This window comes from Phocoena phocoena, chromosome 7 (assembly GCF_963924675.1).
Source record: "Phocoena phocoena chromosome 7, mPhoPho1.1, whole genome shotgun sequence".
Classification (NCBI taxonomy): domain Eukaryota; kingdom Metazoa; phylum Chordata; class Mammalia; order Artiodactyla; family Phocoenidae; genus Phocoena; species Phocoena phocoena.
The window spans coordinates 64,087,187-64,113,648 of NC_089225.1; the positions used below are offsets into that span (position 1 = coordinate 64,087,187).

General features: G+C 34.8%; 1 protein-coding gene across 2 annotated transcripts in view; it reads right to left on the reverse strand.

The window, feature by feature from the left end:
• PDE1A (phosphodiesterase 1A) overlaps positions 1 to 26,462 on the reverse strand; it is a 345,491-nt gene that overhangs the window by 71,603 nt on the left and 247,426 nt on the right. For both annotated transcript variants that reach the window (XM_065880877.1, XM_065880876.1), the window contains exons 3-7: positions 23,441 to 23,623; positions 18,425 to 18,491; positions 15,359 to 15,475; positions 14,375 to 14,515; positions 6,385 to 6,485 (exon numbers count right to left, since the gene is read on the reverse strand). In XM_065880877.1, the coding sequence (XP_065736949.1) occupies positions 6,385 to 6,485; positions 14,375 to 14,515; positions 15,359 to 15,475; positions 18,425 to 18,491; positions 23,441 to 23,623 (609 nt within the window). The remainder of the gene's footprint in view (positions 1 to 6,384; positions 6,486 to 14,374; positions 14,516 to 15,358; positions 15,476 to 18,424; positions 18,492 to 23,440; positions 23,624 to 26,462) is intronic.

Below are 26,462 nucleotides of genomic sequence, written 5' to 3' on the forward strand. Positions count from 1 at the left end.
GCGGAGCACAGGCTCTGGACGCGCAGGCTCAGCGGCCATGGCTCACGGGCCCACCCGCTCCGTGGCATGTGGGATCTTCCCAGACCGGGGCACGAACCCGTGTCCCCTGCATCGGCAGGTGGACTCAACCACTGCGCCACCAGGGAAGCCATATCATACATTTTGAGTTAATTTTTATGAAGAATGTAAGGTTTGTGTCCAGATTCATTTTTTTGCATGTGGATGTCTAGTTGTTCCAGCACCATTTGTTGAAGAGACTATCTTTGCTCCATTGTATGGCATTTGCTCATTTGTTAAAGATCAGTTGAATGTATTTATGTAAGTGCATTCCTGAGCTCTCTATTCTGCCCCATTGACCTATTTGTCTGTTCTTTTGCCATTACCATACTGTCTTGTTTACTGTAGACTTATAGTAAGTCTAGAAGTTGGATTGTGTCAATTCTCCAGCTTTGTTCTCTCCTTCAATGTTGAGTTGGCTGTTCTGGGTCTTTTTGCCTCTCCATATAAACATTAAATCTGCTTGCTGATATACACAAAATAACTTGCTGGTATTTTTATTGGGATTGCATTAAGTCTATAGATCAAGTTGAGAAGAACTGACTTCTTGACAATATTGAGTTTTCCTATCCATGAACATGGAATATCTCTTCATTTATGTAGTTCTTCTTTGAATTCTTTCATCAAAGTTTTGTAGTTTGCCTTATATACATCTTCTACATTTTGTTAGATTTATACCCAAATATTTCAATTTTTGGATGCTAATGTAAATGATATTTTACATTATTGAATTTTAGTTTTAAATTTTTTAAATTAAATTTTGACTTCAAATTCCACTTGCTCATTGCCAGTATATATGAGGGTGACTGAGTTTTGTGTATTAAACTTGCATCATGAAAATTTGTTATAATTGCTTATTAGTTCTAGAAGTATTTTGGTTGAGTTTTTGGATTTTCTACATAGACCATTATGTCATCTATGAACAAAGACAGTTTTGTCTTCCTTCCCAACCTGTATAATATGATATTGAAAAGCAGTAGAGAGGTGGGGACATCTTTGCCTTATTCCTGATCTTAGTGGGAAAGCTTTGAGTTTCTCACTGTTAAGTATGATGTTAACTGTAGGTTTTTTGTGATTATTCTTTGTCAGGTTGAGGAAGTTTCCCTCTATTCCTAATTTACTGAATATTTTTATCGTGAATAGCTATTGGATTACGGTAAGTGCTTTTTCTGCATCTTGATATGATTGTGTGTTTTTTTCTTTAGCCTATTGATATGATGGGTTACCTCAATTGAATTTTTAATGTCAAACCTAGGCATAAATTTTACTTGGTCATGTGCCTAGTCTCCTTGTATTATCATAATTTAAATGTATTTATGCCTTTTCCTTTCAATTTGCAATCCAGATGACTGCAAGATCTAGATATGACAAAGAGAGAGAGAAAAAAATCACCTAACATCCTCATTTAATCACTGAATGAACCAACCCTTTTGTACCTATTCTATATAGTTGATTACCATCCTTACTCCCTTGGACTAAATTTACTTTGGGTAGAAGGCAGAGGGGATGTTAAAAATCATTTGGTCTATTTATGATTCTATTTTTTTCTCTTATAATGCTGTAATTCGATTTGAGTATTATAGGTCCTCTACCATTAAACTGGGAAAACCATTTTGTAAAGCAAAACTTAAAATGTATGTTTCACCACCAATTTATAATGGGCATTATATTTTAAAATGATGAATTCATTAAGGGAAGGCTTTTATTTCTCGCCTGTTTGTGTTTTTATATCGTTTGATCATCAAATAAAGTACTTAAGTTGCACTATTGAAATTGGTATTCTAGCATAAAGTGTGAAATATTCCAAGTGTTCCCAAATCTGTATAATTGAGCCCTTGCTTCTTCTTCCTCTATCCCCTTAAGTTGCCAGATCATTTTGCAAGTGTGGAATGGAAGCAGAGCTACTATGTTCAGTGCAGTGTCCCATGCAAATAAGTTGACAACTTGTAGGTAGGCAGTAAAAATAGCACCAAAGGAAAGTCAAGGTGAAACCTGTAACAATTTTGCTACCACTTACACCAACACACAACACACTCCTCTCACCTTTCCTTTCTCCTGTAGACACATATTCTGTCAGCACTAAAAATGTCTCACTAAGACTATTTCAGGCTTTTCAGTGGGTAGTGATCTAGCACTGACCTTAGCACTGAAAGTTTACCAAAGAGTAGACAATGACAAATAAAAGAAAGAACTAAGAAATCTGGCTTCTGTAGCAAGCAACCTATTTGAGATCTGTATCTAATAGTCTGGTGGATAAACCAAGCTTGATTATTAATCCAATATAGGGGAAATGACCTATCAGGCAGTGGAATAATTACTTCCTCTTTTGTTCCTAGCACTATCATAAAAGTAGAATAACATATGTAGTTAGCTAATAGCATATAACCCCAAAATAGACTTTCTTTTAATCATCCCAGCCTTGGCCTAAAAATTTTATTAGCAATAATCATAGCTCGATACACAGAAAACTGAACTAGGAGAGCATACATGCAATCCTTGTTCGAGAGAAAATTAAATAGATCTTGTCTAAGTATCTCCAGAAATTTGCTGAGATCATGGGGAAAACTGTGATTTGCAAATCACATATTTTGTATCATACAATCTCAAATCTAGCCATGGCAGTTTTGCCAGGGTTATTGCATGATGTGGATCTAAGTATCACTATTTCTTTCTCTCAGCAACAAGCAAAGATGTGTTTTTTAACCAGATTTAATTGTAGCAAATTATGTGTGATTTTGTCTCATAAATCCAAAAGGACGCTTAGAATACAGAATGGTCTTAATGCTTGAGATAATCTTTGACTGCTATGGAAAGAACAAGATTCTAAGCAATACCCAGTGTCCATGGTTACATGTAGCTTGGCATTTTCTTTTCACAAAGAGGAAATTATTTCTATTTATTTACACTTTCAAGGATTGTATGAATTATAATGTCTGTATTGAACTCAAATCTAGCCTTGCACTATGTTTTAAATTATTTTTCAGTCATTTTTCATTATCCAGTAAGTAGGTTTCCATATTAGAAAAGCAACTCTAAATCCAAGTAACAATGAATAATATAAAATACGATAGAATTATTGAAATCAGTAACATAAAACCAATATATACTTGGACAAAATGTGAAGCCAATAATTTCAAAAAGCACATCATATTGTTGCATTTGTGATCATTACAACTTTTTTGTTCATAAAATGTTCAAGTTCTTGTAGAATTAATCTATTAAATAATTGATCCTGATAGACAATATATAAGAAAATAAGTAAAATAATAGACCTTCCCCAGTGTTTATACAGAGCTTCTTAATATAAAATGGTAAAAAGTGTGTTCTTCTTCATCCTCCTCCTCTCTCTGCTCTTTCTCCTCCTCCTTTTCTCCATCTCCTTTTCCTTCTCTGCAGTCTAAAGGATAAGTAGATTAGGACTCTTCATCCAGTTGTAAATCAATGGCAAAAGGAGAAATCTAGAAGTGATAATTTAATATTGCTGCTGGAGGTCAGTCCATTGCCTTTACTTTTAAAAATAGAAAGAGCAAGAAATATTTATTGGAAGCAAATCACTTGCTCCTTTCTCCAATTCCTAAAACTGTGGTCCTACACTGGGCCCGGCTCAGTAATGAGCTGTCTTTAATTAAAATCCCACTTATTATGAATTTGGTAGATATAGAAGAGCCTTTGCTAAGCAAAAATGATCTGCATAGTTTACCTTTCCTTTGATGTTTAACACAAATGAAAACAGGATATCTCTATACTCTACAAAAGTGTAGGTTAATAACACCCCTGCTGTACAACCAGACTTCAAGGTCTTCCTTTTCACTTTATGCTCTGTCAATGTGGGAGACTCTAGGGATAGACAGAATGCTTTCCCCAACATTTCGTTGTTTGAATTTCAACTCTCCTTCTGTCTCTGTCAAGGAGCCATAATTTTCAAGTCCATCCATTTAAGGCTGTAAAAGATTTACTGTTACATGTCTGTCTCTGCCCATGGGAGCAGAGTTATGTAAATAGACTGGATTGAGAGTAAGTGTCCCTCATCTCAGCTTCTCAACCCTGCTATTGCCACCAGCTGACTATGTGCATATAGTTAGGTAATTTCACCTACTAAGATCTTTGTTTTCTTTTCTTAGACTGTGAGGCTTAGACCATATGATCTATAATGTGGACCTCAGTCACTGTAGGATCCCTTGAAGCTCTAAAATGTTCTGTATTTTATTTTATTATTATTTTTTTTTTTTGGCGGTATGTGGGCCTCTCACTAATGCGGCCTCTCCTGTTGCGGAGCACAGGCTCCAGATGCGCAGTCTCAGCGGCCATGGCTCATGGGCCCAGCTGCTCCACGGCATGTGGGATTCTCCCGGACCGGGGCACGAACCTGCATCCCCTGCATCGGCAGGCGGACCCTCAACCACTGCGCCACCAAGGAAGCCCTAAAATGTTCAGTATTTTAATAAAATGTTCCATGCTCTCCACATCAAAACAACAAATTCCTATAGCTGGAAAATCAGTTTTTAGAAATATTGCTCTTAAAATACAAATGAACAGACCACACAAAAACCTGCACATGAACATTTATGGCAGCTTTTTCATAAATGCCAAAATTTGGAGGAAACCAAGACATCCTTCAATAGTAGAATACGTGAACTCTGGTACATCCATGCAATGGAATATTATTCAGCAGTAAAAAGAAATGAGCTAACAAGTCATGAAAGGACATAGAGGAACCTTAAATGCATATTGTTAAGTGGAAGAAGCCAGTTTGAAAAGGCTTCATACTGCATGATTTCGAATACATGACATTTTGGAAAAGGCAAAACTAGAGATCTTAAGATCAGTGATTGCCATGGGTAAAGGGGGAAGGAGGGAAGGAGGAATGAAAAGATGAAGCTCAGGAGACTTTTTAGGGCAGTGAAACTATTGTGGATGATACTATAATGGTGGATACATGGCATTATACATTTGTAAAGCCCATAAAATGTATAACACAAACAGTAAACCAAAATGCAGGCTATAGATTTTAGCTAATAATAATGTATCAATATTGGTTCATCGATTGTAACAAATGTACCACACCTGATGTAAGATGTTAACACTAGGGGAAAATGTGGGGTTGGGGAAGGAGTATGTGGAAACTCTACTTTCTGTTCAATTTTTATGTAAACCTAAATCTACTCTAAGGAATAAAGTCTATTAATTTAAAAAAATGAACAAAAAAAATTAACTGGGTTTAGTCTTCCCTCAACAAGAATAGAGAGCACTACAGTAGTTCCAGAAAGAAACCAGTCTCTCGACTTACATCTCCATCTTAAGCATCTCTGACTAGTGAAAGACATAGAAATTCAGGATCCTATGTAAACAAGTGAATTGGATCCTGATGGGTCTTAAACCAAATTCTGTTTCCCAGGTACTGAAATCTCTTTTCAGCCAAAAAGAGGTTAGAGCCCCTTTCTATTATGGACTGAATCGTGTTCCCCCAAATTTATATGTTTATGGTCCTAACCCCAGTACCTTAGAATGTGACGTATTTGGAGATAAGGCCTTTAAAGAGATAATTAATGTTAAAAGAGGTCAAAGGGTGGGCCCTAATCCAATATGACTGATGTCTTATAAGAAGAGGAAGAGACCCTGACGTATGTTCAAGCACAGAGAAAAGGTCATGTGAGGACACAGCAAGAAGTCAGCCATCTGCAAGCTAAGGGGAGAGACCTCAGAAGAAACCAAACTTGTTAACACTTTGATCTTGCATGTCCAGTCTTCAGAACTGTGAGAAAATATCTGTTATTTAAACCACCCAATCTGTAGTATTATGTAACATTCATAACAGACTAATGCACCTCTACTCTGGTATTTTGATTCTAATAATTGCCATTATCACCATAATTAAAAATCCAATTTTCTAATTAGTTTAAATTTAACATTGCATGCTAACCTGGAAATAAGATTTATTTGATCTTTAGATTTTTTTTCAGAAGCGGAACTTCATTACTTTCAAATATATAATGACACCAGACTGATGCCGTGAACAATAATATGGTAAGATTTGTCCCCGTGAATAAATGTCTGACTTGTGTGATAGTTTAGTGCAAGTTCTGGGCAAAGAAAAATTATCTTATACATTTTTATGTTCTTTAAATTGCTAAATATGTCACCAAAATACAAGATTCTTGATAAATAAGAATTGCTGATTGAGGTGTTTCAAGCTTAAGGCATTTTGCTAAAATCCATTCTTATTAGACATCTTCATTATTATTTTGAAATCCTCTTAAAAATAAGTAATATTCAGAAAAATACATTTCAAGTTTTAACTTAGAAAAGTTAATCCTTTATCTAACTTACCTTGTCTGAATATGAAAATTGTTTGTAGTTCCCGTATGCTCATAATCATGAATGGCAGCAGCAAAGACCATTGCTAAAATTTCCAGTTCAGTGAGCCAGTGCTATTAAATTAAACAAAGATTCCATCATATCAAAAAGCAGACTCAATGCTGTCTTTCTAAAAAATAAATATTTTCATTGCACACAGTATAAATCAATATATAAAACTGTTATATGAATTTTAAATAATTTTCCCCTATTTTACCTCCATTAATTGTGCATAATGGATTCTTCATGAGGCTGATGATTGTTTCATGGCTTGTTAAGTTAAAAATTCAGACATTATAATTTTCCTTGTTAATTGGAAAAGAAGTAATTTTCTATGATTTAAAAGGTGAACTCTAAATGGATTTTGAATTTACAGCCTTACGAATTTGGGATCTCATGAAATCATTTCAGTTTAGTGATTTTTAACATATAACTCATACAACACTAAAATGTCTTTTAGCACAACTTTTGTAGAAGACCCTACTATTAGAAAATTTTCCACCTGTGAGTTGAAAATACTCACTTTGGTCATCAGAGAAACTGAACTTAGTTTTTATATTTAGAGATTTAGAAGAGATTCCAAGAATTTATCAAGTTTGTTCTTCATGATACATATATTCTTTGACTATACAATTAAACTGAATAGCAATGAAAGAATAAATGCTTTCACGTAAAATCCAGAGCACTGCTTCATATACATTGATTTTGTTGTTGTTGTTATCAATTGGATGGTTTTAATAAAATTCCTCTACTGTTATAAGTCCATTTAGGTAATTTGATAGTTTATTCATTACTCACATTTTGCATAACACTTTAACTGCATTGTTCAATATGATAATCACATATGACTATTTAAAAATAAATAAAATTAAGTAAAATTAAGTTCACTTTTTCAGTTGCAGTAGCCACATTTCAACTGCTCAATAGTGGTAAGTGGTTATCTTATAGAACAGTACAGATACAAAATATTTGCATCACCACAGGAAGTTCCATTGGAGAGCGCTGTAAGTAGGTGGTACTTGATGGTAAGAATAGAGGATCCAAAGTGATGTGGAACTTGCTCTTAGTGGTTTTATGCCATATACTTGAAACAAAAACCTTGCACAAAGCAGCAGCAGAATATAAAGTACATGCATACTTGATGAAAACTCACAGAATAGAAGGGCAGTTAGGACACCTATTTGGTGGCAGTGGATCTTGGAAGAAGGATGGACAAAGATTGGTAGCTAAATGCAAGGTTGGAAACAGAGAGATTCTAAATAGAAAGAGTAAATATGGAATGATACTATAGAGGCCTGTACGGTAATTGAATTGCTAATAGTATAATTGTGTTGGAGAGTCAAGTGAAGTGAGATTGAAGATGGAGTATGGGAAAGAATTGATAAGCTACCTTGATTAGAGCTGATGAATTAAGATTTTGAATAAAAGGCAACAGGAAGCCACTGTAGGTCCATGGGTCTAACAGTGGAGGTGACACTGTTGAGTCTCATGATTGTTAAAGGCACAGTCTTATTCATCTTTGCTCCTTTCATATAACCCATCATGGTATTTGGCACATAGTAGGAACTTGGCATTTGTCTGTTGAATTGAATTTCACTAGTTTTGCACTTGGAGGAGTTAATTGGGAATAGTGGAAAGAGACTGTGGAATCAGAGAATCCTGATTTTAAGCCTTGTTAATCCTCAGGCAAATAAGCTATTTACCCTCTCAGGCACAGTTTCCATGAAAATAAAATTAGTGATCATTCCCCTGTGGACTTTAAAAGAAATTTAAAGTTGATGTATGTGCTGTGCCTATTACAAGTCTTAATATACAGTAAAATACAGAATAAATGGCATTTTACTGAACTTATTACTTTAAATACATTGTTTAAGGTATTGAATCTGGAAAATAATAATGAGCTAACATATCTTTAGTGATTGCAATTCAAGAATAAATGTCTTACAGTTGGATGACTGAAGCAGAAATAATTTTTAGAACTAAGGAGAGTTGATATAACTAGCTGCACTGTGTTTATAGGTGCATTTAATTGTGAGTCATTAAAAGGAAGGAAATTACCTCATTAAAGGTCTATATTAGAGGCTGAACTGGGACTGAGCCTCCAATGTCCCCACTGAGACTGTGGAATTAAACACCATGAACTGAATAGCAATTGAAGTTAAACCAGATTTTGTAACCCCAGAAATCCATTGTTTTAATAAAGAAAATTGTTATTAGAAAAAAAATCACCTATTTTCTTAAGTATTTCCTATTAGTTATATTTAAGATTTACAGACTTACCTGTGATTTTTAAAAAGCAATATTCTATATCTACTACGATAATATAGAATATGAAGCGCAATTGTAAAAATAATTAAATTAGGAAATAAGAGCTGAATTTTAATTATAGATTATCTCATAAGTATTTAAAATTATTATCTTTCTAACTTTCAAAATTGATTATACATGTTTCCTGTTTTTAGTCTCATTAATCCCTGCCTCCTATAAATAGTACTTCCTTCATCAATTCATCTTACTTATTGCCACAGTATAGTCTTAACAATTAAGTTTACATTATAAACTAGTTTGGGAAGAGAGAAACATTGAACATTCACACTTAATTGAAAAATACATCTATTTCATATTAGTGAAAGTAGAATTGGGGGCTGATTTTTATGTCCTTAGTTGACAATTCATTTTACACTGGTGTTGAATGAGAATTCTAACTCAGAAAATGGTTGCTTAAATTCATGAATTTTGTAAATTACTCATGATGACAAGTCAGAGAGAATAAGTCTGAATCATATCATTCTTCCCAACTAGAACAGTGGTCAGTACATAACCTAAGTTCTTCTGATTCTTAATGGGCAGAAATAAAGGGTTAAAATGAAGAGTCATGAGCAGTGTAGACATTGTGCTTCATCTAAACTGCAGTTTGCCTAGAGAACTGCTCAGGTAGACTTGCTGTAAAAAGCGCAGTCCTCAAATTATACCAGAGAGAGGCATTGACTTCCATTAATAGCATGCACAATGTTGATGGAAAGAAAGGAGAAAGAACTAACATTAACTGGACTTTTTAGGTAGATGGTTTCATTTAATTTTTATAATCACCCTATTTACCATTTACTAGGTAAATGTTTTAAATCTTATTTGGCAAATAACACAGCTGAATCCTAAAGAATTGAATCAACCTGCCAAAAGTCACATAGCTCTCAAGTGGCAGAGCAGGAATTCAAACTAAAATCTGTCTGATTCCAAAATTTCTGTTCTTTCCACAGATCACAATATTCCTTCCTTCTATGGATGACAATAACCTTCATTATTCCAGGGTGGTAATATGCTGAATACATTCTTCTAGGATTTCAAAAGCAGAATTTCTAGATAATTTAACTAAATATACTGATAGGTAGAGAAGCTAACAAAGCTTTAAGACTTAGGATGTAATTTTCATATCTGAATTATTTAATGTGTGTGTGTGTTTGTGTGTGTGTGTGTGTGTGTGTGTGTGTGTGTGTGTGTGTGTATGATAGAGAATGTATATGTGTATATGTATAGGCCTGGGAGAATTTTAGGTCAGAAAATCACATTGACATATTAGATGCCGGTGTGTCTAAAAGGGCGTAATTAACAACCCCTTTAGCTTACATGATAGGTAGGGTTGGACCTTTTTTTCTCTATCCCTTTGAATAGACTGAAGTACTTTGCTATAACTTACTCAATATGGAAAGTGAGTATATTATAATAATATTAACATATAATACACATAAGTTAATATATAATATATAAATTACTAATAATTTTTACTAATAGCTATTATGTTTCAGGAACTAGGTTAGGATTACACATATGATATCATTACTCCTCACTGTTGTACTACAAGGTAGTTGGTATTATTAACCACATTTTAGTGACAAGGGAACAGATATGGAGAGCAAGTGAGCTAGGAAGTGGGGAAGTAGGGTTTTAAATCTGTGTTTGCTTGCCTTGAAAGCCCACACTCTTCCCACTCTTCCAAACACTGTTGTATCGGAAGCCATTTACAAGAACAGAATTTCCATGTAGTTTGCAGAACAGAGACATAGTGGCAAATTTCTGTAGATTGGAGAAAAATTAAGTAATTTCAGAGTGTGAGGGGCTATTTCTGGGTGTAGTCAGTGGACTACAAGTTCCAAAGGAATAGTTTTCAAGTTATCTCTTTTTCTTCTACTCTCAGTATTAGAGGGAACACAGTGCCAGGAGCCCTCAAATACGAGTGTTCCCTTGCCAAGGCCCTCAGATGATTTCATATTCAAAAAGACATTTGGAAGTGGCTTGGCAGCATTCGGTGAAGCATTTGCTCTTTAGCAAATGGATCGAGCTACCACACACCCTTATCACCATGGCACTACATGTGGCTACAAATTAATTAAGTGACAAAAGGAGAGAGAGGGAGACAGAGGGTGTCCTGGCATCCTCTCTGCACTGCCTACTCCCAGGCCTGAGAGTGTCCCAATATGACATTAACAAACTGAAGGACAATGGTTTCATCCCAATCCCTTTCAGGCAATGGTCCTGCGAACATTTTGCAGGTGACAGGCTGCACTAGTTATCTGACAGTGCTGGGCTGCTACTGGAGTGCTCCATAAATGTCATGCTGATAAGACCATCTTGAAACAGCAGGAGATGACTAAAACACTAAAGTAAGTGACCCTGTCTTCTCCATATCAAAGCCTAGGTGTTTCAGTTAAATGAATATTTCTGTAATGCTTTGTTTTTTGTTTCAAAGAACCAACACATTCATATGTATGAAAACTAATACTCTCCTACTACCATTTTTTTAATCTAAAGAAAAGCTTATTAAAATAACTTGCAAAAAACCCTCAAGCTGGCAATGTAACATAGTTTTGACAAAATAGTCAATAAACTGAAAATTCATTTTGCCTTTCCTTTCATCATCAATCATAAAATTTCTCATTAGTTTAAATATATTTTCCCAATCCTGGACAACACTGACAGTCTCCCACCCGACTATTTTTGTAATGGCCAAACTAAGGGATAAGTAAAGATTCCACCAACACTTTTTTTGGTAAAGGATGAATAAATTTAGAAATGTTTCTAAAAAAAAAAAAAAAGAAATGTTTCTAAACCAAACCTGCTAAAGTAGAGTGAAGTTATATATCTCAAAAAGTGACTATATGATCTTTACTAACAACTTTAGCTTTCTAAGAGTCATGCCAGGCTGGGCCAGATTTCCCCAGTTTTCCAGAGAAGTTGGAATGGCTTGTTACATCCTGGAACAAGTAAGTCTTCCTTGCAAGTCTGAGGGTAAATGCACATTGCAGATTTACATTTCTCTATTTACCCACCAATATAGCATCCCTCATCTGTTCAATGTCACCTTCAGAACAGAGGTTCTGAAGCTGAACTAGGAGTCTTTTATTTGGTTCCCTTTACACTTGTGGTACTTAAGCAAAAATGTATTTCAAAACAAAATCCTGGTTTCCTAACAGCCTGAAATGGCATATATCTTCTGGTTGTACTTCATAATTAAAGCAAAAATGTATTTCAAAACAAAATCCTGGTTTCCTAACAGCCTGAAATGGCATATATCTTCTGGTTGTACTTCATAATTAAAGCAGAGATTTTTTTTATACCAAAGTAGGCATTACTTTTCCACTCCATTTTGTTCTGAGGAAATTTAATTAGTACAGTTTCTGTTTCAGACTAACACTTAAATATTTCATTTTTCAGTTAACTTTTCAAAGCCACAGAATTCAGGGAAGAGGAAATGCCAAACACTTGAAATGAAAACCACCTCACAATCAGATTTAATTCCAAGGCCTTAGAAAGGAAAAGCAAATCTAACCAGGAAGATGTTAAAGCAACTTTTTCAAGCGTTAACAGCATTTGCAGCTGTCAGGAGGCACTTTGCTCTTCCCACTAATTGCCATGTATATCAAACCAAATGAAAACAGAGTTCAAGAAACAGCTCTGACAATGAAGACTTATTAAACCAACAGAGCTTTAAAATAATTTGTGTGTAAGTGTGTGTGCACACGCACACATGCTAGAAAGAGAAACAGAAAATTATACACTACTTTAAAAAAGCTTACAATATTTTGAAGCTATATCTTTGAAAGTTTGAGTTTCTACTTATTATTGCTAAGTTCTACTCCCTCCCTTTAAATGTCAAATCAGACTCCTGGAATGAATGGTGAGTAAATTTCAACCAAGGACCAAGTTCAGCCATGACTGCATTTGATTTGGCTCGATGGGCCCATTTATATCTTAACTGGGTGATAGCCACATTTACATCTTAAAAAGAGAAAACAAAGGTATAAGGTTAACATCACATATAATTCAGCCTTCTAGAAGGCCACAAGAGAGTCATGCATCAGTGAAGGTTTTTGAGATTTTTACCTCCCCATAGTAGGCATTAACTCCAAAGCAGGCTATAATTACTTAGTGATCCTGCCAATATAATGCATATTTCTATTGAATTGGTAGTGATATTTGAAGAAACTTCTTCATTAAAATCCCAGCTGAGCTCCCAGCTATTAGCCATTATCAACTGCCAGCCATGTGAGTGAACCACTGTGGATGTCTTGCCCAGTGATGTCCTCAGATGTCTTTGACCATAGTTGCTAGCTGGTCACAATCACACAAGAGACCCCAAATGAGAACCTTCTAGTTGGGACCCTTCTAACTACAGACACCCATAAGAAACAATGATAAATTATTGTTTTAAGCCACTGAGTTTAGAGTAGTTTGTTCTGGAGAAAACAGATAATTGGAACACGGGGCAGGAGTGGAATCTGAGCCCAAGGCATTGACGGATCTGCAACATTTGGGAGGCAAAAAGATGGAGAAGTAAAATACATAATTTTTTCATTCATCACGTGAGACACCTCTGGATGAATCATAGCAAAGGGATCTTATGTGTAGGAAACCACACACTGGATTCTGGGGGAAAGTGTATACAATTATCATCTGTATACAATAAACTTGGAGAATCATGTACCTGCTACAAGTTTTCAAGATCTTCAGGACTCTATACTGTGGCCCTAAGGGCTTTGTGTGGGACCAGGTAAAGAACACAGTCTCTGGGGCAGAATGATGAGATATGGAGGAGTACTAGTTACACAGATCTGAATGCCAATGAGACTTACCAATAAAAAGAATGTGACTTTTGAAATCTAAACAGGTAGGCAATGTAAATTATGAGGTTTGGTGGACCATTCTACTTATATGCATTTTATGGTACTGCTTCAGCCTAGGTTGATACATGAGGAATCAAAAATGTACTCAGATTCTGGGGATCTCACATGGCTCATACCCTTTTGAACCCATCCCAGTTTGGAACCTTCAGAAGGAAGGACTTCCCGTCCCTTTTTATCCCTTGGAAGTAATCCTATGCTCTAAGACACTATAGAAATTCTAGGCAGTCCCAGACTTCCCAACATCTACTCATTTTTGTCCCAGGATTTGCACTGCTGAACCATTTATTCACTCATCAACTGATTCATTCAAATACAAAGAGAAGGAAGAAGAATTCGGAAAAATCCAAATGAATAATTTCCAAAAATCCCTATTAGGATTTGATTGTAATTAGCAATGCAAACATGTAAAAGAGAAAAAGCTACTGAGCTCAGCTTGGGTGATGAAAGGAGGGGAGAGCACTACAACTAACTTTTATTCCAAAGAATTTTTCTCTAGGTCACTTTTCTGGGGGTTGATACCTATGGGAAAAGGAATTTACAAATGAAAAATGTTACATAGTCCAAATTTTGAAAAATTTGCGGTCTATTTTCATTTCCTTCTGGAGATCTTTATTCACTGAGTTAAAATATTTTTTGAAAAATGAATATTGTAAATAACTCATTAACCCTCAAAATTCCAGAAGATTATTACTTGAAATACTTTTATGAGTATTAAAGAGACAGTGAGAAGGGAATGGAATTTGATGTTGCAAACTAACAAACTTCAGTTACAAAGACTTTCTTACCATGATACCTGTATGAAGCATTATGTAATGCACAGTTTGAGTGACATCAGCTGCATGAATCAAATTGTGATACGGATTTTTGTACTTGCTGTAACCAACTTCTAAAGCTTCTGCAAAGGCAATTAGGCAACAAACAGGAATCTGCAGAAAGTAACAATTATGATTATATTTTGACCAAAAGAGTGGCACTAAATCAACATGAGCACAAAGACGTTTGGGATGGGATACATTAGTGAGTCAGATGTGGGCAGTAGTTTCTTAAAGTTAAATGTGGATTGTTCTGAAAAAACACTTCATTAACCTGTCAGTTTTCAATGCTGAGAAGGATTATAACCCCCAAGTGTTTAATTAAGATAGATGAAATAACAGTCTTACCCATATAGCAATCTTTAAATTTTGTATCTTCCAGAGTCAGATAAGAAGGCTAGTTCTTAAAGGGGTAAAATTTTCCAATTACAACTGGTGAAGTCTAGTTTTTCTATTGGTAATTCAAGGGGGTTAAAATAAATGACCTCCCAGTAAATTCTAACTCTAAAAATAACATGATTCCATAGATACGGGCTCAGAAATCTGAATCAAATCTGTTGCTGAGATGGCTCTAAGTGAAGTTAATTAGAAACCCTTTCATTTCAATTTAAAAAAAGCTGCCAATAATGGTTCATTCTGCATTTTAGGAAAATCATATTTCTTTAAGACATAGATTCCAATCTTTACATGAGTGTTCTGTGAATAATTCAGGGGGATGTTTGTATCTTGTTGGAATGAGTCTATCATGGCCTTATGATACCCCAGTGGATATACAGAAATGTCAGTGATTTGTAGAGAATGGCTATTTCAAGTGGTGAACTCATCCCCTTAGTTCTGTGATTTGACAATCCAGAAACATTTTTAAATGAATTGATTAATGACCCATTGTTCTGCATTTTCATTCTTATTCAGATAACTCATTCTAAGAGCATTTTACTTTTGTTCCATGTTTCTGACCTTGAAACGGTTGATAAGATCATATCTGGTAAATAGTTCATAAATCATAAACTTCAGACTATGTTCTCCACTTGCTTCATTCAAGGCAAATACATCAAAAGACCATTTATCAACATCCTGTAGGAAAAAAAGTAAATATTTTAGTTGGCAATATCATATGATTCTGTTTCTTTCTATGAAAAAATTCTTGGAAAGCTCAGGCATTGTACATCCAGCAGGTCAGATTTCAATTCAGCACATCAAACTTCATTTTTACCAGCGTCTGATGTGACAGGGACACTTAGTATCTGTGGATCCACAAAAGTGAGGTCAATAATGCTTAAGATCTTCCCCTTAATCCCAAGGTTATCCAATATGATGCAGTAAACCTGATAACTCTATAACACTGCCCATATTCTTAGTCTCTCTCCAAATGCATGCCATAAATCATTTTCCCAGAGTGGGCCTCATTTCAAGACGCAATTGCAGGTTATATGGGTGATGTAATTGAGAGAGAGAGGGAAGATAGCTCCAATTTATCTTTCCCACCCACCCACCCACCTGCTACGTTGCTTGAAATTCTACCGTTTAAAAGTTACTAATTGGTTAAAGATTTTATATTTTATGTCTTTTTTTTTTTAAGATGAAGATGCCCTAGAGAGGCAGAGCTCTCTCTCTCGGTAGAGTACTACTACCTTATTACTCACTCTAACCTTGGCTGATTCATTTTTACTTTCTACCAGGGCCAGATTGTAAGATAAAGGAAGTGGGTCTCTTGATTGAGGGGGAGGTTAGGAATTTTGGCATTTCAGGCAATTCCCCGGGGAAGTGGCCAGGCCTGTAGGGAAATAGATACCCTAGGAAAGTCCCCCTTAACTGTGGGAAAAGAGGGCAATGAGCAGGTATATCCAACTACTCCAGCCACCTCACGACTTTAATTCAGGTGATTCCAGGACAAAAACTTGCAGAGGGGTCCACAAAATGGACTTGTAGCAAGTGGTATCAGTACATTAAGGAGGTATTAAGTACATCAGTACATTAAGGTAAAGCTTGAGTTGCAACAGTAAATAAATCACTGAAACTTAAAAATCTACAGAAATACAGCAGAATCAGTTCTAATGATTATCATAAATTATTAGTAAAGAAGGTCTAGTGTTTGCATACACACAACAGGTTTAGTATTGAACAGTAAGTGGACAACCTTAAAGCTATACATTAATTTTGAATTTGAGCAGGCCCTGTTTAGAACTTCATTCATTTAACACATTTCACAGAGGGCAACAATACATGCTGTAACATGCTGAAACTAAACTGAAAATCTGATTAAAAGTATCCAAACCATCTCTTAAAACTATTTCTTTCCACAAATAGCAACAATAACATCAAACGTGTTTTTAATCATTTCAAAACACCAGTGAAATATTTTTTGGTTTCCTTGGGTACCTTTGTTAAATTCCTTGCGTTTGGCCCTAATTTGATCGCGAAATACTTGCTTGATCAGTTTGTAAATTTAAAAATCTCTCAAAGTTTTGTTAGAAGGCATTTACCATCAATAAAGCTCAAAGGAGACCAACAAATCTCACCAAATTCCAAAGCTAACACAGAATTAGTTCAGAATGTTACAGGCTGCTATTTACAGTTCCCAGTAGGGGTTTCCCACTGAGTAAAAGCTTAGCTCTCCATTTTGGGGGATTTTTTAAATCAACAATGGTGATTTACATCTGTAAACTACTGCAGATGCTTGGCTTTTACTTTGTCAGATTGAGAACAAACAAGACAAGGAGGTATCTCAGGAAATTAGAATTACTAAAACACTCTTAACTTAGTGATAATTCTCTTCAACCTGTTAGTTCATGATTTCCCTACACTACATTTTAGAAAAATGTTTACATTCTCTCATACCAGAATACTCTGTTAGCTGGTTTCTAAGAAAAATAAATAAAAATAAGTAATTTTCATGCCCACAGTTCAGGAAATAATGAAATCAAAATCTCTCAAGAGCCAAGGAGTAATTAATATCTGATAATGTGACATTTCAGTTATATACTTGCCTCTATTATCACTTTAGAAACATGAATATAAAAAAGCTTCTAAGAAAAACAAACTACCTTTTTAAATGAATAAGATTAAAATCTAATATGCAGCAGAGAAAAAACAAATGCAAAGGGGATGCTTTAAAGGAAATTAAAGAACAAAAGAAAGCAATATAGATTTAAACTAGGAAAGGAGTTTAATAAATCAAAAATAAAATAACCCAGTATATTCTGTTGCTAGTATTCTTTAAATTTGTGGTTAATACAGGAAAACCACCATAAAACTGTTAGAGGAGACAAAGTTGAATTTCCTACCCAAATTAAGTGATGGAATGAAATAAGGAATGCAGAATGGTGAGCCTACAAAATGCCTCTTTAGTAATAAAGTCTAGGAATAGTGTGCCCGTGCACACACACACACACACACATGCAATGGGAACAAGCAAGTCAAAAACTTTCACAACTTCAGATTTTCAGCTCTAGTTATTTCTAACACATATAATACTGCAGTTGGGCCTCAGACTAGGGCAGCCACAGGGAAAGCCAGAGACAAAAGATATGAATTTCTTTTTTGTTTCCTTTCTTAATTTTATCTTACTTTTTATATTTTCTCGGACCTAAAATTCTAAACAATTTTACTCCATATAAGCTTTGCCTTTAACCATATTTGACTGAAATATCTTTTTATTTATAAAGTATTCAACTCTTTCATAATATATAGTAACAAAATATGTGTATTCTGACAACTGCTGGTGCCATCTCAAAATTGAATTCAAGATCCACCTAAATAGAGCATGAAGAAGAAGAAAACATCACATACACGTGTGTGTATATGTATGTATTGATATAGTTTGTTAGGGTAAATTGATCCTCATTTAAATCTACAATGAGTCATGACTTGAAACACATGACATTTTGTAAATGGTTAAAATATTTTTTACATTCCAACATGTAAGCTGCAGCAAAGACCTATTCTCATTTTCTCCTAGTCCTTTTAAGGAGATTAGAAAAAATGACTAGTTGAAAAACTAAAGTAATTGAACATGTTTTTTACCTTTAATGTTACTATGACAGCTTCTGGATATGTCAACCCAACCATGTGATAGGATTTTCTGTACATTCTGAAAAAGAAAAATAAGTGTATATGTAAAAATCAGTTACTCAAAGTTTTCAGCTATTTCTTAAGAACAAAGAAAAAATTACCTTTGATGTGTTTACCTTGTATCATGTCACAGTCTCCTTTTGTGGCAACAATGATAACTATTGTCACCGCTTATTAAGCATCTACAATGTGACAGATGCAAATAGTACATTTGCATCACAACCACAAAGTCAGTGTGATTTTAGATTCTATGTGAAGAGGTCTTTCCCTAAACGTGATCTTATTAAAAACAGAGACTGTCCTTTGCCCGGGCAGCAACAACACCTTTTAGCATGCCACCACATGCATGACAGCACAGTAGTCTTGTTTTGTGTCTATTTGTGTTCCAAAATTCTCAGTCTGGAAGCTGAATGTCATGGACATGTTTCCTTGATAGGTTTTTTTTTCCACAAAGTAAAAATTATAGGAGGGAATATGCACTCTCATCAGAATTTCTGGAGCCTTTTTTTTAAGTTAAAAATATTGGAGGAGAACATATTGACAAAAATTGCTTAAGTTTGTTTAAATTGTCATTTAATATTATTTAATAAAGATTATCCAGAAAGAACAGGGTGCTTCTATTTTTATAATAGCATCAATAACAAAAATATTTTTTTATTAATCAGTAATTTGTTGGAGCTTTCCAGCTTCCAATGGACAACCAAGATGACTTAAACCAAATATAAGAAACTCCTCCATTGATTCATGCAAAAATAGAATCAACATGATACCCTAATGGGTAGAAATAGCAATAGGTTTCTAATCAGGACTGAAAGGAACATGGCTCCTCCACAAAGTCCCGTGAAGAAAGAATTTAACTGATTATTAATCATGTCCCTTAATTTTTATATTGTTAGTCCACAAGCAAGCTGCATTCCTAGACTATACTGCAGTAAACTCTCTTCCCAAGATGCCTGGACAAAACCATAATTTAATGATTATATCTTTAATTTATATTGGGGGTCAATATAAGAAATATAAGAACATAAGAAAATATTCTGCATCTTTTATAAAACCACTATGGGAGATACTAACCTTTTGATTCAATGTACCTTATATTAAAAATCCTTAAGATATTACTCAGTTTCTATGTACAAGCTATCATTTTTATCAAGATAATAAGAGCCAAGTAATTCTTCATGTTTTCCTTTTTAATCTTCACTTCTTGGAAGCTCAGAATTAAAATACTGTATTTACTTACATAGAGACTAGACTTCCTTGATAAAGTATCTTCCCATTTTATTACAGAGACCTTGTTACTTTATTTCCATGTTCCCATTTTGTGTTTATCTTAAATGACGTTAAATAATTTTTAGGTGTGGCAATCAGTTATCATAAAAATTTATCCTTATCCTCTATCTCAATTGGAAGATTTCTTATAAGAAAAATACCTGTGTTAATTACTCCACTGAGATAGGTATAATTATTCTAATAATGCAGGGCAAGGAAACTATTTAATCACACTACAAAAGACCCAGAAAATAATTGCTGTCAGTAATGATATTTAGTTCCTTTTTTTTTTTTCAGGAAACAGTCTTTTCTATCTATTTTTTGAATCATTACTAAAAAATGGAAATATGGGGGAAATGGAAGGATGATGGGTGAGGAAATAAAAAGGTCAGGAATAAGGAACCTTAAAAATTAAGTAACTAAATCAGTGTGACTTCATGGCACAAAAGGCAGTATGATGGAGCAAAGAGCACACATGCTTTGGATCGCAGGTTAGCCAATCACTAGTGTGACCTCTGGAAAGCTATTTAATGTCAGTCATCTGTAAAATGAGGATAATTACATGCTTTTTATGAAGAGTAAATGATATAAAGGCCTAGCATAATATTATAAGTACTTGATACAAGAAAGCCGTTATTATCAGTGTTACTGTTCTCATCAATACCATTGGCTCCAATTCTGACGTTCTTCAAGGCTCTTTGGACTCAGTGAGAACTTTGATGTTTCTTAGACTTGTAGCAGGTTGAGGAATGAATATCCCTGTATATTCTCATTATATGGAATGTAAAGAAAGACAAGGAAGAAGATTACTCATCCAAGGAGAAGGAGAAACCTCCCCATTATCATTTTCTAACCCTATAATTGGGAATAGCATATTAGGATGAAAACTTAGAAATAGAAAATTAGGATGGAAAATTAGGACTACTCATTCTGGAATCAAATGAATGTGGGAGAAACCTTAATACTGTGGCCTCACACTTGAGTAAATAGTCACTATATTACAAGATGCTGAAAAAGAATAATGGATTTCCTGTTCTCCTATAGGTGGTTAAAGTCCAGCTGGAAATACGGTAGATTATTCTTGGAAGGTTTTTACTACAGTTACAAAATATAATTCAAGACCTTAAAAAAAAAACCCACTATCTTATGCCAGACACAGTACTAAGCAAGAGACTATTCAGTGAAGAACAAGAAAAATTTCATGGGGTTAATTCAGTGGCAAAGAGGGACAATAAATAAGAAATAATATATGATTAAAAACAGCACTAAATGTTATGAGGTAAACCACTGGTTGGGATAGAGAAAGTGATGAACAGTATACAGAGTAACCAGGAAAGGCCTCTGGAAAGATAGAAAGGGCTAGCCAGAGTGAAGGGTGGGGAAAATCATTTCTGATAGAGGGAATAGCAGGATTACTGGTCCCAAGGGAAGCAAGAGTTTAGGGATATTCATGGAGTTGAAATCACACTAGTAAATATATTCAGGTAAGGGTGGAGTAGCATTAGATGAGTCTAGAAGGTAAGGGGGCCTAGTCATGCAAAGCCATGATACAGAAGTTGCCTTTAATACCAAGTGTAATGATATATCAAGTGAAATGGTAAAAACTATCAGATGGTTTTAAGCTTAAGAGTGACAGGAACTAATTTATATTTTAAAAATCACTACAGAATGACTTGTTTGGAGAGGGCAAGTGAGGAAGAGTTGAAAGCTATTGTCATATTTCTGATGGCAGGTGACAAAGGCTTAGTTTGGGGTTGCAGGAGTGGAGTTGAGAAAGTGAGTAGGCTCAGGGTACACCGGGGTAAGCAAATTGCCTGGACTTGCTGAGGTATTGATTCTTGGGAGGGGCTGCTTGAGAGAAGATCCAAAAAGACTTTCTAAGTTTCAAGACTGAAGATGATTGTTTTTGAAAATTCAAGATAAACATATCTCACTCTGTTTACACACTTACTAATGGGGATTTAAAAGTAATTTAAAAATTTCATTTCCATGTGTTTTTAGCACATTAATTTCTTTAAGACTGCTTGCTAATTTAGTTACCTTAAGTACGTTTTGATATTTCTGTGTAGCATATAAAAAAACTGAAAGTTTAACGTGTCAATATATTTCACAGAATTTGTCTTGATTTTTCTATTTAATGGGAATGGAAATTTAGTTGGTTTACTTTAATAATTTACATTTCTTTTCAGTTTGCCAAGTTCTGCAATATTTTCTTAAACAAAAAAGACAAAATATACATTCCTTCATTAAAGCAAACATGCACTCTTTTTTCTCTGATTCTCTCACTGACTTTCTGAACTATGATTTAGATGTTTTCGAATTTATATTAAGGAAAATCAATAATGTCATACACTTGCCTAAGTTGTTTTAAAAAATAGGAACATAATTACAAAAATTATTTCTCTCCAGCCCTCTCTACCTCTCTGTTTCAGATTTCTGGTCCCACCTGGCAGAGCTGGGAGCAGTTTATGCACTAGGGGTGGGGGGGTTGTCATCTCACCTAACTCATCATGATTATAAGCTCATAATGGTTATTATGAGCGTTCTTTTATCAAAGCCAACTAGATATAGTCAAGAAATAGTCAAAATAATTTGAATAATCACTGAGTGGTTGTTATTTTGGGTAATATAGTCATAAACCAAGATCCTAGATGCTTCATGTCTTATGGTTATAATACATCTTTAAATCACCTCGAATACTTCTTGCAATGCATTGTCATTTAGATTTTTAGAAACCCAAGAGTGCTTCTCATTGTTCTGTTAGAAGAAGAAAACGAAAGTTTATGAAGTTGAAGTTCATTAGAGGTAATGACTAGAGACGTCTGAAGATAAAAAATGATGTGGCCTCCCTTAAATTTAATTTTAGATACATTGATAAAAAATTTCTCTGTTCCTCGATTTTATTTGTTTCAAAAATGTTAAAATAACCTTTTTATGTATAATTTAATGTAATGTAATTGTTTTTTAATCCAAGGGATTTCTAAGAACTAGTTTTCAACACTGTCAGATATTAGATGTTATTTCAAGTCTTTTCGTAGCTTTAGTTCTGAAACATCTTGTTTCCAGACAGAAAAATAAGCTGTCCTCTTAAAGGCTAAAGAATTTAAATTGGGTCATATTAACGTGTATTTCACTTTAGAAACTCTGGTGTTTCTAGGGGCCAGCAAGTGACAGAAATGCTTCAGTGACAGAAAGGTTGAAAAGTTCTTCAAGGAAAGTGGACATGTGAGAGCTTTATTCCACAATGGTAAGAGAATGGTCTTCTTTTTAGTGCCAAGAAAAGGCCTGCTTGATTTTGGTATGTAGTATAGAACTTATTTTATTGGGTGTTACATTGTATTTGGGTAAAATTAGGTGTAAAGCATATAAATGTATTATTAGGTGTAAAGCATATAAATGTGTTTATAAATGTATTATAAACAGTTATTCACAAAAGTTCATCTGAGGAGAATGGTCATTCAAAAGCCTTTGCTTTTAGTCTTTATGTCAATTTAAAAATAAATGAAAATAATAAATCCAGGACAAGATCTTTTTGTTATAGGTAAATTCACCATAAAGTCCTAAATCTGTTCATTCCAATTATACTTATGATTATAGTTTTGCTCAATAAATAAAATACAGGACTCTTATAACTTTGACATAGTAAGTATATTTGCTGTCTTTTAAATTTTGTCTTGAGATACCAACAACTTCACTTACCTTTCCACAAAAATTCCAGCTTGAACAGCATGCACAATGCTCCGAAATCTTGGTTTTTCCTCAGATTTCTTTTTCATCATCCCCATTTTCCGTGTAAAGGTAGAAGCCAACCAGTCCCGGACTTCCGATGGGACCGAATCCGACTGAATGTCACTGAGCTCATCATCAGTATCCAGCAGTCTTCTACAAAAATTTATAGTGGTTAAAGTTTAGGAAAAAGTGAAGAAAAACTAATAACAAAACAAGCATGGCAATAGGATTTAAAGTATTGCAAGTCACTCTCTGATCATCTTTTAATATGAACTGTCTTAAAAAATGATTGGGTTAACATTTTGTAATCTCTGAATTTCTCAAATTGGTCATCTTCTGAGGGCAAAGACAAATGGACTTGAACATTTGAGCATTCCCAAACATTTAAGTACAATGATATGAGTCTGGAGATATCGATTATATTATTTATAATATATTAATATATAATAATATATTATTCCAATAATAAATGAAACTAATATAAGATAGGGAAGAGAGTTCGTAAACAAAGGTCTATTAAAGGAAGCAACTGGAGTGGAAAGAAAAAGGGGAGTTGAAGCTATAAAAGTTGTCTTATATTTAATAAGCTTGTGTATATTCAGTACAGAAAGTACATGCTATTTGAATAAGGCCTTGGAGTTTACAGAACTCATTCACATGTGTTATTTTATTTGATGGGTATCCCTAAATTTTAGGAAAATAATAACTTGAAAAATAAAGATGAAAACAAGTGGATTATTTTGAAAGCTAATTTTAGGTGATTTAGCCAGTGTCAGGTGGAAAAGTTAAAGCAAATGATGTCTTGAGGGTGGAGATCTGATGGGCTTAGAACTGCTGGCTGAGGAAATCAGCTGTGTGAGGAGGAAGTGACCAGGAGCTGAAAGCACTGCCCTGCCACTCTCCAGTATAAGCTCCAGGTAGATGATGTGGACAGGACTGACCAGTAACAATAGCTGCATTAAGGGTGGGCAGCTCCAGTGATCCAGAACTTCCTAAAGGTCTGAACTGGCAAGATAGTGTGAAAGGCTCCCCACAAAATACAAAAGGGGCTTTACAGAGCAATTGAGCTTCGCCTTCAGGAAGAATACAGGTCAGCTCTGCCCTTTGCTTGACTAGGTTTTTTCCTTGTTGGCGCACCAATTTAATAACTCAGAGCTATTTTTGGCGCACTTTAGCTTTGATCTTTGGGTTCCCTTCGCGCTAGTAAATTTCTTTGCACAGAGTGAGGCCTAAGGATTATGAGCCGATGGAAGGAAGGTAGCCAGAGATGACAGCGAGTGCTACAGCCTTCAGAACAAGTCACACATCATCTCCAGAGAGCAAAAACTACCAAAAAGAGACTCAAAAGATAATATGACTTCCTCTATATGCTACTGTTTATAAGCATATCGATGTCAGTCATTTGCCAATATTTATTTTTCATAGTACTAAATAAGTGTGAATGCATTTATGAAATGCCTTATGAAAAACTATATACAACTTAAGTGCTGGAGTTGTAAAATTATATTTATACATATGAAGATAAAAAAGACATACTTGGAAGTTAATATTGAAGCTGGGACGAAGTGAGAGAGTAGCATTGACATATATATACTACCGAGTGTAAAATGGAAGGCTAGTGGGAAGCTGTTGCATAGCACAGGGAGATCAGCTCGGTGATTTGTGTCCAACTAGAGGGGTGGGAGGGAGAAGCAAGAGGGAGGGGATATGGGGATATATGAATACGTATAGCTGATTCACTTTGTTTGTTGTACAGCAGAAACTAACACAGCATTACAATTATACTCCAATAAAGATATTTAAAAATATTGATTAATACTTAACCTAAATCATATTTAATTCTCATTTGGCTCTTACGTTTGGATGACTTTCATTTATACTTAACACATGGACATCGTAATTCAAAGCAAAATATTTTTTTTCTACTTTTGACCATTTAAAATTAGATTCCTTAGCCAATTACGGCAAGTCACTACACTACATGGTTTGAAAATTTCAGGGCTTATGCCATTTCTATTATTCCTCATGCAGTGATCAGATAAAACCACAGAGCAGGACAGATGGAATGGGAATCATTGTGCTATAATCCTGTGATGTCACCATGCTCCAGGAATTCTACTGCTATCTTGTTTTATTAGCTACTCTAAGTACGATGACAGACACATAGTAATGGTTGTCAATTGCTCCTTTGCAAATCTGATGTGGATGACTTTAGGGCTATATGTCCTAAAATCATAAATTATCCATGACAGATCATCAAATATGACAAAATTAGCATATGAAAATGAGAGTTCATATAGGGATGTGGTACCCAGGAGTCTGGCAATCCCTTAGTCATGATGCATGATGTCATTTATTGAAAATGAAATAAGATATAGTTTCAGGGAAAAAAGAGTGATATAGATTAATTAATGAATATAGAAATAAAGGAGGAGAGTACATAAAGAGAAAAGCATGAAATATTCTATTGTATAACTAAAAAAGGAAATCTTGGAAAAACAAAAAATACCTCTGTGATGGTTAATTTTATATGTTCACATGGCTAGGTTATGATGCTTAGTTGTCTGGTCAAACACCAGTCTAGATGTTGCTGTGAAGGTATATTTTAGATGTGATTAGCATTTAAATCAATAGACTGAGTAGAGCAGACTACCCTCCATAATGTGAGTGGGCCTGATCCAATCAATTCAAGGCCTTAAGCAGTAAGGCGGAGGTCCCCCAAAGAAGTAATCCTGCCTCCAGACTACTTTCAGACTCAAGATTGCAACATTTACTGCTGTCAGAATTTCCAGCCAGTGTCAGCCTCCTTTAAAGTATAAGTCAGACCATGTCAGTGCCTAATTCATACAGCCCTATGTAGCTCACCACAAGCTATGTCTCTACCTTTATCTTTTAACAATTTCCACCTTATTCATTTTGCTTCAGCAATGCTGGCCTCCTTGGTATACTCAAACCTGCCAAGCTTGCTTCTTCTGCTCAGGGTCTTTGCACT